Below are 17,245 nucleotides of genomic sequence, written 5' to 3' on the forward strand. Positions count from 1 at the left end.
GAGATATAAAGGGCTGTACTCATGTAATTTATAAAAAATTTGGGCAAAAGTGAACAGGTACCAAACATGTTATTTCTTTCACTTGATTTCTCAACTCATGGTAGTCAAAATTGGAGACTACAAAATCATCTGCAAACAGCCATTATGAGAGTGTAAGGGGATGAACAGAAACACTATTTCGAGCTGCTGGAAGGTTCCCCCATCTTCCGAGACGAGGTTCCTATTACAGAAGGTATTTCAATGCCATCAGATCTAAACCACTCTATCTGCAGATTATATTATTTTTCAACAACTCGCCAATATACATAAAATATGTCAAACATGTCACCTGCCCTACTGCAGCAACAAGGAAGCATCCAGATTTTGCAAAAGCAAGGGAATTCACAAGACCCAACTTGTATTGTAAGGCTCCATGGATAAGTACTGAACAGAAGCTGCGAGAAGGATTTTGTTACGAATTTGAATGAACGCAAGCATCCAGGAAGGACCTAAATCGCAACGCAGCGTTTTGGCAAGATTAATGAAGTGTTGAGTTTAGGAAAATAAAAGGGATGGTGCCGTTCTGCAAAACTAAGTAAATAATGTAGAAGAAGAAGTTGAGTCTACTGACTTGGCGGAAATCATAGAATTTTCGTATAATTACAGTGTAACGAAATTTTGAAAAAGCAATGAAGTTTCTATTCATCTTCTCTCACACTCTCAGTATGTTTTTTCCCTCTCTCTCTGGATTCTTCTCAATTTGAATTTCTTCTTCTTCTTCTAATTCTTGGCAACTGAACATGCCAATTGGTATTAGAGCAATTCCTAGACATGACAGATGACACTCGAACTTAGGAGCTCTATTGAGAAATGGTTTAGATGGTGCAAGAGGCAGAGTTGTGACAACAACGTTTACTGAAAGAGTCTATCAACGAAATCAAGAGCTTGATTAGTGGTCTCAGTATGCAGCAATCGAAAATTTTCACTAAACAAAAGCTTATGGTTCTTACAGAGGAAGGAAGAGCATCAGAATCAAGTCATAACCTTCCCTGGTCGCTTAACAAAACTTGAATTCCCAAGGTTCAATGGTGAAAACCTGGACACTTGGCTCTTATGAGAAGAATACTTCTTTGAGGTGGATGGAACAACACTAGAAAATTGGGTTAAAGTAGTAGCTCTGCATTTGGAGGGAAGAGCCATACAATGGCATCAAAGTTTCATGAAATCCAAGGGAGGTCAGATCGTAATCTGGAAGGAGTATGTTCAATGTCTGAATGCCAGGTTTGGTGCTCATGCTTATGACAATCCTTTGTTTGATTTACGTAATTTGTGACAGAATGGTTCACTTCAGGACTATTTGGATGCCTTTGATGAATTGTAACCAAGGGCTGGTATTGTTGAAGATCGGGCCCTTAGTTTCTTCCTTTCGAGACTAGTGGACGTTTTACAAATGCCAATTCGAATGTTCTGACCAAAGACTCTTGCCGAAGTGTATGCATTAGCCAAGCTGTAGGAGATAACAGTAGTAGCCATGAAGGATCAACCAAAGCCATTTCATAGGACACCTCAATTAAGAGCAACATCTAAGCATTCCAGTACTTCAACCATCAGTTATCCATCTTCTCATGTTACGATAGGTACCATTACCAAACCTCAATCACAAGCAGACCTTCTACCCACTCCTAACATTCCTAAAGTTCAAGATACTTTCCCTTCTAAGTCTCACAGACCAATGACAAGTAAGGAAATAGATGAAAAAAGGGTCAAGGGGTTATGCTTTTGGTGTAATGATAAATACACCTTTGGCTATAAATGCAAGAAAAAACAGTTGTATAACTTGCAACTTCAGGTGGATGCAGGAGAAGAGGATGAACTTCCAATGGAGACTGAAGATGTGGAATATGGAGAAAGGCCAAGTTTATTACATTTATCATTAAATGCCTTGAATGGTCTAGAGGGTCTTAGAGTTATGAGATTAGAAAGTCTACATGGGAAGTGGTCCATTTTTATTTTAGTGGACTCCAGTAGTGCTCACAATTTTCTTGCAAGACAAACAACCATGAGATTGGGGTGTGTACTTAAACTTGTTGAAGGCACTAAGGTATCAATGGCTAATGGTCAACAACTACTATGCAATTTTGTATGTGAAGGGTTTCAATGGAAGACTCAAGGGTAGGTTTTCATAGTTGATGCTTACATCTTGCCTCTTGAAAACTATGACTTAATCTTGGGAGCTTAATGGTTGGCTACACTTAGGGACATAACATGGAACTTTGAGGCTTTAAGGATGACATTTACACAAGGTGGTCAACAAAGAGTTTTACAAGGACACAAAGGGAAAGGGCTATCAATTGTCAACTATAATAGGTTATGCAAGTTATTAAAAAGGTACCAGCAACTAGCTTTCATCCAAGTATTAATGCAACCCAAGGAAATGTAGTTGTTGATGTTGCAAATGGCAGGAGAAATAGATGTAAATGAATGGAAGGATTTGGCCTCACTTTTAGAGGAGTTTCAAAATGCTTTTTATGGAGAAGTTGGAGTTGCCTCTATCAAGGCCATAGGATCATCATATCACTTTAAAGGAGAATGTGCAACCGACGAATTTGAGACCATACCGTTGCAACCGTCTTCAGAAGGATGTCATTGAAAAAATGGTAAGGGAAATGCTTGAATCTGGAGTTGTAAAGCCCAACACCAGTCCTTATTGATGGGTCATGGAGGTTGTGTGTAGACTACAGAAGCTTAAATTAGTCTACAGTCAAGAACAAATACCCCATTCCTATTGTAGAAGACTTGTTGGATGAATTAAGACAAACCAAGGTGTTTCGAAAATTGACTTGAGGTCAGGATATTGGCAAATACGTATGCATATTGACTCCATTGAGAAGACAACCTTCAAAACCCATAAAGGTCACTATGAGTTTGTTGTTATGCCTTTCAGCTTAACCAATGCACCCTCCACCTTTCAAGATTTGATGAACCTCATATTCAAGGCTTACTTGAGGTGATTTGTGTTGGTATTTTTTGATTACATCCTCACCTATAGCAAGGACAAAATGGAGCATTTATCTCACATGGAATCAGTGCTTAGGCTATTGAGGAATAACAAGTTGGTGGTTTGGAAGAATAAATGCTCTTTTGGGTGTACTCAGATATCATGTTTGGGTTACATTATTTCAGACCAAGGGGTTATGACTGATCTAGCCAAGGTGAAGGTAGTGGCGGAGTGGTCGGTTCCTAAGTTCGTCAAGCAATTGAGAGACTTTCTAGGCCTTACTGGGTATTACAGAAAGTTTGTTCGAAATTATGGTCATATAGCTAGACCATTACTAGAACTACTCAAGGCAAACTCTTTTCATTAGAATGGTTCAGCACAGGAAGCATTTGACAAATTAAAGAGCCATGGTGACTGCCCTTGTTTTGGCTTTACCAAACTTCAACAAAAAATTTATGATTGAAACAGATGCATGCGGTGAAGGGATCGATGCTGTTTTGATGCAAGATGGACATCCATTGGCATACATAAGTAAGTCTCTATCTCCTAAAAATCAATTACTTTCAGTTTATGAGAAGGAGATGCTTGCTATTCTTTATGCCATCAAGAAATGAGAGCATTATTTGGTTGACCAACACTTCCTTATAAAAACCGATCATCAGAGCCTAAAGCATTTATTAGAGCAAAAGGTCACCACTCTCTCACAGCAAGCCTGGGTTGCCAAATTAATGCAGTATAGTTATGATATAGTGTATAAAAAAGGAAAAGAAAATTTAGTTGCAGATGGCTTGTCCCGATTACATGCTATTGAATCCAACTGTTTGAATACAAGCTTGCTACCATCTGAATTCTTGAAGAAAGTGAAAAAGTGGTGGCTTAGGGATGACCATTTGTAAACCATTATCAATACGAAGCAACAAGATCCAACAGCACATCCAGAATATACTTGACAGCATAACAAATTAAAGAGGCAAGGAAGATTTGTAGTGGGCAAAGATTTGGCTTTACGAAATGAGTTAATTGCTTTGTTTCATGCCTTAGCCATGGGAGGGCATTCTGGTGTTAGTGTCACAGCCGGAAGAATGAGCTCTATACTTTACTAGAGAGGGAGGCTTGTGGAAAGATGTTCGAAATTTCATTCGTTCTTGTGAAATTTGCCAAAGATTTAAACAAGAAAATGTTGCCTCTCCAGGTCTATTATAGCCACTGCCTATTTTGATGAGAGTCTTCACTGATGTTACCATGGACTTTGTAGAGGGGTTGTCAAAGTCGCAAGGAAGATCTGTTATCTTAGTAGTGGTTGAGCGGCTCACTAAGTTTAGCCATTTCATTTGAAACATCTTTTTTCTATTGTAACAGTCGCACAATCTTTATGGACAACATTTATAGACTACATGGTCATCCTAATACCATTACAAGTGATCGTGGACCTATGTTCATCAGTTAATTTTGGCAGGAAATGTTCAAACTGCTGGGAATCGACTTGCAATTTTCTATAGTCTATTATCCGCAAACAGACGACCAAACAGAGGTTATTAATCGGTGTCTAGAAAATTATCTTCGTTGCATGGCTGAAGATTTACCACACACATGGTTTCATTGGTTATCTTTAGTCGAGTTTTGGTACAATACTTCGTACCACTCGAGTATTCGTATGTCACCATTTGAAGCTCTATATAAATATTCACCACCAGTACATGTACCGTATTTTCCTAATGATTCACGGATTGAAGCTGTCGATGCTTTTCTTTGATCTTGCGAAGACATTATCCTGGTGCTCAAGTAAAACACTGCAAGGGTTCAACATAGGATGAAGATGTTAATTGATAAAAAGAGGACAGAGAGGCGATTTGACATTGGTGAATAGGTTTACCTCAAGCTCCAACCTTATCGACAAACTTCTCTGCACTAGGGATGCCCAAAACCCCAAGCTCGCTATTATGGCCCATTTCAAATTGTGGACAAGGTAGGAGCAGTAGCATATAAACTCCAGTTACCAGCTGATGCTGAAATACATAATGTGTTTCACATGTCCTCACTCAAACTAGCGTATGCTTTCGTTCAATCTTCAGGTACTCTGCCACAACAGGTACCACTCTCTGAATGAGTTCCTTAGGCTGTGCTAGATGGATGGATGGTGAAGCGTCAGAATACAACAACAGCTCAAGTTTTAATTCAATGGCAAGGACTTTTGCAGGCTATAGCAACATGGGAGTTCACTGTTGAAATGCATCACCGGTTTCCCCAGTTCTCCCTTGACGACAAGGTTGCTGAAGGGGAGGAAATTGTTACAAATTTGAATGAACGCAAGCATCCAGGAAGGACTTAAATCGCATAGCAGCGTTTTGACAAGATTAATGAAGTGTTGAGTTTAGGAAAATAAAAGGGACGGTGCCATTTTGCCAAACTAAGTAAATAATGTAGAAGAAGAAGTTGAATTTGCTGACTTGGTGGAAATCATAGAATTTTCATATAGATACAGTGTAACAAAATTTTGAAGAAGCAATGAAGTTTCTATTCATCTTCTCTCACACTCTCTACATGTTTTTCCCCTGTCTCTGGATTCTTCTCAATTTGAATTTCCTCTTCTTCTTCTAATTCTTGTCGACTGAACATGCTAGTTTGCACTCAGGACTATATATGGCAAGTACTATGTAAAAACCAATATTGAAAAGACTCAAGAAAAATATGCCACTGTAGTATTAAGTCTTAAGCAAGAGAATTTAAGCTCACTGACTGAATCACATGTTTTATATAAAATTGATGTAAGTTTCCAGTCCAATTCATTAGAGAATTGTTATCATGACAATTTGAATTTATTCTCCTGAAGCTTAAAACATTCCCTTTATGAAAATTTTCCAGGTTAACTTACCACTTATTTATTTATTTATTTTTTGCAAAAATCTTGTTTCATATGAAGTAGTATAAGCAACAAGCAATCTGATGGCAAAATCCTTACAGCTACCTCTCATTAACAGTCATCATAAAGGCACATAGATGGACAGACCCATAACTAGGGGGTTAACTTACCAATGGAAGGTCGTACAATGGTTGAATGTCCTTAGTTTCACTTTTAATAGCCCATACATGGACAAAACCATTACCATCACCTGATGCAGCAAGATCACTCCCTCTGCATATACTGATTGAAATGACCCAGGAATACGCTGATAATGAATGATAGATTCCAGGATTATGATCACCATTCTCTGTAAATGAAAGTCAACAGCTTCCAATCAGAATCCCAACTAATGGAAATTACTCATTAAGATCAAAAATAGAAGCAAGCTCTTCATTAATTCTCTCTTTTTTGGAAAAACTAAAAGCATTTAAAATGTCAATGGGGAATGGAAAAACCAAATAACAAAAGAAGGGTAAAACAGACAACAAAAGAACTAACTCATGCATAAAAAATATCTCTATTTTCCTATGAAACTTCTCATAATGAAGATTTGACATGTCGTACACTTGATGACACAACACTCAGTCTAACAATCATATATATGCAGTAACAGAACACTGCACACACCTCTATTTGTGAAAACGATATGAAATAATTTGCAGGTGTTGTAAATGTTTTTATGAATATTTCACATACTTGCAAGTGTGATGGTTGTTTCACAAGTAAACACACCGCCAAGGTTGGCCAATAAATTTAAAATTATTATTGCACAAACATTCATCTGTATGGTCATATATTTATGAATAAGTTCTCATGAATTTTCAATGTATAAACACACTATTTCCATGTTGAAAAATGCGCCCATGCCTTTAGATCATGCATATTTTATTTCCCATAAAATAAAATTAAATTCAAAAGCTAGAATCTGCAGATTTCAAAGCTAGCATTAAGAGTGAAATTAGGAAAATAATAGCAAAAAAAACAATCTGTAAAAAAGATGGAATACAGAAAACACTCAAAAAAGAAAAAAATAAATCAAAGCATATTAATTTTTAATCGGAATCCAATCAACATACAGCAGATTTACCCATAAGACCATTGGAGGGTTTGCCATTCTCATTCTGTTCATCTTTCTTGTGGCCAGCCAACAAAGGATGAACATTCTTCACAATGTAAGCAGGTTTCTTCGGCAGAAGACTCCAAAGCTCAACACTTCCGTCATCCGAACCAGACAAGAATTCATCATTACTGATAAAGCAACAACATTCCAAAGATGAAGCAGGAGAACGAAATACTAAGCGTGATTCCTCAGGGACCTATTTAGCAGAATACAGTGAGGACATGATAAAAAACACAGAGAAAAGGTTACCACCGAAAAAAAGAAAGAGAAAGAAAGAAAAGAAAAGAAATGAAAAGAAAAGATGCCAACTGCAAAATGCATAGAAGATTTCTTAATCATATATTCCACTTGCAACAGAATGCAAACTCTGCTTAATACTATGAACCAATAAAAAAACCACCCCAAAACTGCTGCTCCATGATTTTAACTTGGATCATGTGAATATTTCTATCAGCAAACCTTAAGAGGTCCTTTGAAGAAATTATTGTTTACCTTCCACAATTGCATTGTCCGATGACGTCCAACAGTTAATACCCGTTCTCTTCGTAGGCAGTCAATGGTCAATACTTCACTTTGGTGACCAAATAGAGTGTTCATATAAGCTCTGTCTTCTGCATTCCATATCTTCACCGTTCCATCAAATGAACCAGAAAAAAGTTCAGAAGTTCCTTGCCTGAAAGTAAAACAAGATACAGGGCTTCTGTGACCTGCAAAGACCTATAAAACAGAGTTTAAAGATGAGATTAGCAAGAGAGAAGGGAGAAACTAAAATCTCATGTACCAAAGATAAACGCTTATAACAGAAACAGACAAAGCATTATATATCAAATATATTGTACATGAAATACTAGGAACCATGGATAGGCTACATGAAGAGTCTAACCAATGCAAAACAACTAGTGTCACGTTTTGAGATCACTGCAGCTAAAACTGGCGTATCAACATATATGTAAGTTAATGGGCTAGTGGACAATGCCAGACAATTAAGAATATGTTAGGATTATGACACTTGTTTTCAATTCATTGGATAGGTTTTTTTTTTTAATAAAAAGAAGGTACTTAGGTTTCAAATGGGGGAGGAGAAAAAATATTTGGATTTTTTGGGATTTGAGAGCAGCCACTTTAGTTGATTGTGGGAGATCTCTGACACCTCAAACGGTTAAAAAATAGGAGGCCATGAACTCTTTGAATTGTTTGGTTTATCTATGTAATTCTTCCTATCAATGAAATAATTTTTATTTTATTTTGTGTTTTGTTAAATAAGAGGCTGAATTTGGATCACATGGTATTAGAGTAGTAGATCTATTGGAAGAGACAAATCGGTGACCAAAAAGATGATGAGTTACTAGACTTGATACTGAAAAAGTGGTCGAAAAAAAGAAAAAGAAAAAGAAAATATAAGGAGAACAAAAGAGAGTGATGGAGATGAAAGAAAAGTCAATATCTAGACTAGATTGGCAACGCTACGACAAATTCATGTTAAAAGTAAACGATAAAATATTGGTCGATTATGGAATAATAGCAGCAAGTTCAACTGAAAGAAAAACCCAAGGGTCTCTAATGCTCAACATTAACTTATTGACACACTAAACACTTGGCAACAAATCGACCATATTCTTTTTCATACCAAACCACCCATATGACTTTTCCCGAGTCTTTATACATCTTTACACTCCCAGGGTGGGCAACATAAAGGGAACTATAAGTCTCTGTGAGGAGTATACTCCTCAACCTAACATCACGAGGAACACATACTCAGTCATGGAACCTCAACATAAAACCAATCGCAGAAAACTCTGTCTCATCTAGTTATACCACTCATTAGTCAATTGAGCTACATAGATCTCTTTTAACAAGGTTGAATGAATCCTTAATCTAACCATTAACCCATTAACTAACTCTATTTGATCTCAGCCTGTTGATATAAATCTCCATTTTATCCTTGTCGATACTGGTTACACTAGGAGCATATTAGGCAACTCCATTAAGTTTGGTGGAGAACTCATCAATTGTCAAGTTCCTTATCTCAAATTTAGATATTCCTATGCCTGGACACGCAAAACATCAGCTAACAAGTATTCTCACTCAAAGGCCTCTTTAAAATTAGCCTATGTCACCACATCAGTCTAGCGGGTATCACATAGCATCCACCGCCATATCTTATCATCGACTCTTGACAAGCAACTAGCTTATCGGACTCTTTCATGGTATGTCCTCTCGAATAAGCTTATAGCAACCTTTATAAACTTGAGCCATTTTTGAGTAGGTAAAAATCCGATCCCAACACTACCTTGAAACTCTAAAGGTTGATGTCTATCAGCCAAACTATAAATAAGGTGGAGTCGTCCCCTACTACCACTCATAACAATAGTCTTTTGAACCTCATCACCCATTCACTCATGCTTATGGCTGGATTCGAGCTAAGGTCGTAAAAGTTAAGCTCGAACTCAGCTTGAATTCAGTTCAGTTTGTTTTGAACTCGAGCTTTTAACTAGCTTATTATTAAAACAACATCGTTTTAATACATATTGATCAAAATGATGTCGCTTTGTATCAACATTTTTAATTCATAAATTTGACAAGTAACTCGAGCTCAAAAATGTTAGCTCGAGCTCGCTCAAGCTTGTATAGGGTTGGCTTGTTTCATGCTTATTTGAGTCAAGTTTGAGCTCGAGCTCAAACAAACTCAATTTGAATCCAGCCCTACTCATGCTAGGGTGACAAATCAACAACTAATGAATGCTCAACAATAGAGAGAACCTGAACTGGGTGGCCCATATCTCTAAAGCCTCTAAGTGCTCCTAAAGAACCTTTTAAATAATTTGTCTAATTATAGAACTGTCTATCTGAGGTGCTATAACTGCGCTTGAAGCCTGTCGTTATGCCACTCACTAGCTACCCTTCTGAGTCATAACCTAATTGGCATTAACATTGCCTAATAACCTTTTGGGTCTCCTCATTCTTAAACCACACATATAAACTCAAATAGATATACCATAACTTAAAGGTAGGTTAAAATAATATTTACAACGGTCAGCAAACGGGAGTGGTCAACGTTGCATGAGGGGCTACTTAAACACTTATGCACATTTAGACACTTAACATTTTTGGGTTCACAAAATTATGCTTTGATACCATAAATGTAACACCCTTATCTAAATACATACCTTACTTGAAATAGGTATCAGAAGAGACATGCTAACTTGAGATTTCCTCACTTAAGATTTGTAGCAAAAATAATAAATATGCATGATAATTAATTCACTCCTACAATCCAAAAGCGTAATAAGTCATTTTAAACATAATACCAATCCCAATGTTTTAAACCTAATATCATAACATAGAGTGCATAAATATCACGAATAAACTCAATTACATAAATACAACTTATCACGTAAAATGACCAAAATACCCCTGTCTCATGTATTACCTTGAGTTGACCCGTAACACTCTCGTTGCTCTACATTCTTACTTGTAAAACCTTAAAAGGAACTTGTGAGTGAATCACACTAAGTAAATAAATGACCTTACAACACCTAATAGATGCATGATACAAATAACTAATCTTATATATGTCCTTTATTCAATCTCTTTGTGATATTACAAATGTTTTTCTAGCATCCTAGATACTCATTTGAATCATCTCAACACCTAGTGCCTAACCTTTAATTGTGGTGTCATCCCATATGACTAGTACCAAACGATGTATGTTGGCATCTTGGACGCTTAGTGAAAGCATAAAACATCCCAGATATCAACTACCTAGTACATTTGCTGACGAGGTTTTGGGTTATGGATACCATATCACAGGGGAAATAAGACCCCGAACTTCTTCCAAATCACACAAGCATCCCAGATGCTACGACACCATGTATTGATACATGAATGAGTATTTTAAATACTAAGGCGCCTTACGCCGGTGCATAATCATCCACAAGTATCAAGGAGAGCTTTTAGTTTGTTTGTAAGAGAAAGTAAAGTGCAAGAATACTTATGTTATTTCAAAATGAACTAAAATACACTTTATATAATGGTGGCCCATTTTGCAATTTCAAAAATCTTATTTGGCCTAATAAATTCACAATTTGAAGCCTTACCACTCATGTATATCAAATATATATCTTAGCCACCTTAATTTCATCTCACTGACATATTAACTTTTAAAATGTTATTTTTACACCCATATAACATTTTATATGATTTTTATTATCCTTCAAAAGGTGCTAGCCATTCTTGGATAATTAATCCTCCCTTTAGAAAGCTTGGTTTATTGGTGTGACCCTTTAGGTTCATCGTGGTATAGTCATGAGCCTTTTTTTGGATGATCTGAAAGTGTATTAGAAACTTAACGACTATGGTAAACATCTATCAATGTGCCATAGTACCTAAACTACAATAAAAAAAAAATACTCCATCGAATCTAATATCTTCGATCATACATTCCATGTAGGTAATATCCTTTTGTTATCCAATCTAGATCGATTTTAAACTCATAGATTATCAAAGTCTTAATTTTGATTCTTTACAAATCATAGATTTAAATATTCGAAACATGTTATAACAAACATCCTTCGTATGACTTGCATTATACTTTAGCGAGAGATTCGATTTTCAATATTTATCAATGTTTCTTTCAAAATTTGGATCCGAATCGAATCAATAAATATTTAAAGCCCAATACTTTCCAAGTCAACAAATCCTATCTTGACCACTATTCTTCTCCATATACAAATAGCACATGACTAGTATGACTTGCCTTACAAGATGTGGTTAACCACATATATATACATCATATGAATCACACGTATCTGTATCAGATTTGACTATGAAGTCTCAAGTCAAAGGATTACTTCGTACACTAGTATAATCTTACAATAAGTCATTAACTATAATATGTGACTTATCATTATTTGGTCATATTCGAAAAACCGTTCTCTAACTGTTAATCCATACCATTACCTAATGACATGACCATCATTGTCACCTGCACTAATGTCATCTCATGGCATTCAACAGAGGTATTCAATATGCCTACTATGTGATATAATTGCCCAAATTATATCACATTTTTAGGGAATAATTTGATGACTCAGTAAGTATATTAAGTGAGTCATCCAAATAGTTCACATACATACTTTATATCATTACAAATAAAGAAAACAGTTTATGCATATGAACAAAAAAACTACCTTATTTATTAATAATTCACATAAATATACATACAAGATTAAAATGCCCTCGAAACCAACAACACGAATGGTTTCTAAGGCATACACTAGAAACTTGATGGATGGAGCATAGGTTTTAGTAATGATGGTAGAGCTTGAAGTGTTGGAACTTGATGGATCATAGGCTAGCTTCATATCACAAGATACCAAGTGTAGTGGAGTCTTTCTTCTTCCATGTGTGATATGCATCCATATCATGTTTATGTTAGGCATTATTTGGGTTTTTCTCCTCATCTAGTTAAGGCTCTTCTATAACTTTATTTATGGCCTCTAATGTTTCTTGCTTATTTATGATATAATGCATATTTAAATGTCATATGTTATGGTTATTCCCATTTAGTTTTTTGTCTTGTCAAATTAGTTATGATATTTATGAATGTCATGGTTAATCAAACTACATAGACATACTAGACATAACATTAACTAATGCAATTACATACACATCAATTGTCATAATCATGTATTAACATTTAAAATATCTTATATAAGATGTAGATTTGAAAGTTTATTATGTTCCCAATCATACTCTATGATTCAAATTATTGATATTTCAAAAATTAATCTATTACGCCAATATTAGTTCTAGATGACACTATAATTAAATTCTACCAGTCTCAGAATTTCTATATGCCCTGAACTTCATTGATTTGGGGAAAATAATAAAAAATGGATTTTCTCACATTCATTATAAAGTGTTGTTCTTTAACAAATTGTAATCCATCCATATAATCCTAAAAATTCTTTATAATCTTGTCTCGAATAAGATCATGTATCACAGAAGTTTAATGGTTAGACATGTACATATGTAGACCATATATCATCGCTTCTCTGGTTAGAAGTATGCAACTTATGTTTAAGTCTAAATATGTACAATATATAACCTTAATATACATCATTAGACAATCAGATGGTCTCATCTTATACTTTAGGTAATAGTCCTTAGTCTTGTCTTTTAAAAAAATTGGACATTTGATAAGTTCGCAACTTCTTTGCCTGAGCAATCGTTTTATTGTTATCTTAATAAAGCTCAATTGGCCCAACGATACTCAAAACCATACCAAGCTCAATCAAGAGCTTTTTGATCCATACAAACTTTTTTATTACTTCAAAAAAGGCAATATACTCGAACTCGATTGTAGAATCAACCACTGTATTTTGCTTAGAGCTTTTCCAGCTAACTGCACCATCATTCTAACAAAACATAAACCCAGATTGGGATTTATAATCATCTCGATTAGTTTAGAAATGACAGCACTATAGCCTCTTATAGTGAGTTTAGATTTCTCTCATAAACCAAGAACACATCCTCATTCATTTTCAAGTATTTTAGGATGTTCTTGACAAACCATCTAGTGTTTTTCATCTAGATTGGATTGATATTTACTATAAACACTCCAGGTGTATAAGATATCAATCCTTGTGTATAACATGACGTACATGATTGATCTTATAACTAAGGCATATAAGATCTACTCATCTTATCTCTCTCAAATTGTGTACTAGGACACATATCTTTTGAAATATATACACTATGGGACATAGGTATAAATCCTTTTTTGGATTCTTCCATATAGAATCTAATCAATACCTTGTCTAGTACATGTTTTGACCTAAGCCCAACAATTTATGCTTTTTATCTTGGTAAATTTTAATCCCAAGAATGTACGTTACTTCTCTTAATTCTTTCCTGGAAAAACGCTCGGATAAATAAGACTATACCAATTTCAAGTTTGGTATGTCATTTCTAATGATCAAGATGTCATCTATATATAATACTAGAAATGTAATCACACTCCTACTGACCTTTTTGTACATGCATAGTTTATCTTCGTTTTTGATGAATTTGAACCCACAAATAGCTTTATCAAAATGAATATTTCAGCTTCTCAAAGCTTGCTTAAGTCCATAAATGGACTTTTTCTAGTTTGCATGTTTTGTTTGCTTATCTAGCAAGAACAAAACCATCAGGTTATGTCATATAGGCATCTTATACAAGATTACTATTCAAAAAACAGTTTTGATATCCATCTAAAAGATTTCATAGTCACTGTATGCAGTTATAACAAACATAATCCTAATAGACTTAAGCATAGCGACTAGCAAAAAGTTTTCATCATAGTCAATGCCATACATTTAAGTGAAACCTTTGGTAACTAATCATGCTTTATAGGTATACACGTTACCTTTTATGTTAGTTTTTTTTTTTTAAAACTCATTTGCACCCTACGAGTTTTATCTTTTCAGGTGCATTCATTAGAGTCTATACTTGGTTCTGGTCCATGAAATCTATTTAGGATTTCATGCAATCCAATCGTTTATCAAAATTTGGACTTGAAATAACCTCATTATAGGTTTTACGTTTGTTATCATTGATGACTAGTATGTCACTGTGTTGGGTCAAGAGAAAACCAAACCTCTATGACTCATGACATACTTGTGTAGACCTACATAACTCTAGTGTATGTTATGGTTATTCCACTTGAAGTGGAAGAACTTTCTCATCATGATTAACCATCTATGATGACACATTGTCATGTCTAACATCTGTGATATCTCGTGGTACAAGAACTTCATCGAGTTCTATCCTTCTCCTACTAGTTCTCTTGAGAATAAACTTCTTCTCAAGGAACACGTCGATTCAAGTAACAAAAACGTTTTTCTTATTTTCGTGGTAAAAGTAGTATCGCTTAGTAACCTTCAGATACCTTATAAAGATATATTTTTCAGACTTAATGCTCAACTTGTTTAAAGTCAATTTTTAGACATAAGTTTCACAATCGCAAACCTACAAGTAATCTAGATTGGGCTTTTACCCAGTCCATAATGCATATAGAGTTTTATCCACATATTTAGATGAAACATAGTTCAATGTATAGGTAGCAATTTCTAGGACATGACCCTAGAAAGACACAGGTAGATCGGTAAAACTTATCATGGATCTAATCGTTTCCATTAAGGTCTTATTCCTCTGTTCAAATACACCATTATGTTGTGGCATACCAAGAGTAATGAGTTGAGATATTATCTCATGTTCCTTCAGGTATTGTTTGAATTTGGCACTCACATATTCACCTCTTCGATCACTTTGAAAAACTTTAATCTATTTCGCAAGTTGCTTTTCTACTTAATTCTAGAATTTATTGAATTTATCGAAGCATTCAGACTTATGTTTCAACAAAATCACATAACCATATCTATTGAAGTCATCAACAAATGTGATAAAGTAGGCTTCCCCATATCTGCTATGCATGGTCATGGGCCTACACATATCCTTATGTATGATCTTTAACAGTTTAGTCGCTCTTTTACTGTGACCAACAAAGGGTGTTTTAGCCATCTTATCTAATCGGCATGATTCACATTCATCATATGACTAGAAGTCAAATGATTGTAAGATTATTTGTTTAAAAAGTCTTGATATATGTTTCGGTCCTATGTGACTTAACGTGTAATGCAACAGATATGTGGTATTTAGATCATTTGATTTTAATCGTTTATCATTTTGCATATTGAGAATTTCATTATCTAGTTTCAGAATTTATAAACCATTATGCAATTCAACTGTTCTATAAAAAAAATATTATTTAAGTGAATAGTTATAATACTACCAACAATCGAAAATAAATATCCTTTTTTGTCTAAAACAAACACAGAAACTAAGTTTCTAGAAATAGAAGAAACATAATAACAATTTCTTAATTTTAAAACTAGCTCAATGGACAACCTAAGATGATAAATCTCTATTGCTACTACACCAACACATGTTTTGTTTTCAACACATAGATCAACCTTTTCTTTGGTGAGCAATCTACTCTACCACAGTCCCTGCATAGCAAAACAACCATGAGAACCACATCTTGTGTCTATAACCCAAGATGAACATAGAAAATAGTTTATCTCAATGACAAACATACAAGAAGTAGATGTTTCAATTGCCTTCTTCTTCTTATTCTTTAGAAAGTTTTACAATATCTTTTCCAGTGACTTGCCTTGCCTTGCCTTGCCACAATAGAAGCAGATAATCTTTCCCTTCCCCACACACCACTTGTAGGTTGAGTAGCAGTATCGGGTTACTTTTTTACTTTGGGCTTGGGCTTGGGCTTAGCCTTAACCTTGCCTTTGCTGTTAGCCTTGACTTTTGATGTTTGGGCTTCAACTATAAGTAGATTAGTCAAAGCTACCTTTTGTACTTCTTGTTCAACCTGCCTAAGCATATACAATAATTTTTCGAAGGTTTTCTCCTTTTCGTTCAGATTAAAATTCATCATAAACTTAATCTATGATTTAAAGAGTTTATAATCAAACAACGCACTTGATATCTCATATCATTTAGCCTTTGCACTAGTGCCATATAACTCTCAAAAGTGTGTAAGTATGGATTACGCATCCATTTTCTTAAGTTGTTTTTGAAGCTTCGGTGACATGGAAGTCAACATGAGGCTCTGAACTTCCATAAAGTCATCAAGATACTTATTAAAAGTATCTTTTTGCTCTTAGGTGGCATCAGGACTAGGCTCAAGGGGAAACGACCCCTTAAGGATGTACAACCTCTTTTCCAGATACTAAATAATCTAAAGATTTTTGTACCAATTAGTGAAGTTGCTTTTAGTGAGCCTATTTTCTTTTTTGAGAATTGATTAATATATTGGGTTTGACATGATGATTTTATGATATACAGTCTACAGATAAAAGAATTAGAGATTTTATTTAATTGTTAATATTTATTTTAATTACAGATTTAATAATTAAAATACTCCCACTATTTTCCTCAAACCAATAGCCTTCATTATTGGACTCAAAAAGTTTCGATGAACTTCCTAGTGGAACGAGACCCCATTACATTAATTCTCCCCTTCGCTTTAGCAAACAAATTTGAACTAATTGAATAGGTAAATTTTAAATTAATCACCAAAAGTCCATGATCTCAAGTCAGGTGTTATCTCAATAAATCATGCGACCTCAAATATGACTCTTGGTATCAATAGGGTGAATACTACATTTCTCCTTGCAATAACAAA

At 35.0% G+C, this 17,245-nt stretch overlaps 1 protein-coding gene across 1 annotated transcript; it reads right to left on the minus strand.

The window, feature by feature from the left end:
• Window positions 1–142: 142 nt before the first annotated feature.
• On the minus strand, window positions 143–8,882 carry LOC123219671 (U3 snoRNP-associated protein-like YAO). The gene is given in 7 exon segments (XM_044641667.1): window positions 143–252; window positions 322–394; window positions 6,008–6,186; window positions 6,967–7,195; window positions 7,492–7,716; window positions 8,587–8,731; window positions 8,815–8,882. Coding segments are annotated over 7 exon segments (1,029 nt in total).
• Between the last annotated feature and the right edge of the window lie 8,363 nt (window positions 8,883–17,245).

The sequence above is a fragment of the Mangifera indica genome, chromosome 6 (assembly GCF_011075055.1).
Source record: "Mangifera indica cultivar Alphonso chromosome 6, CATAS_Mindica_2.1, whole genome shotgun sequence".
NCBI classification, from domain to species: domain Eukaryota; kingdom Viridiplantae; phylum Streptophyta; class Magnoliopsida; order Sapindales; family Anacardiaceae; genus Mangifera; species Mangifera indica.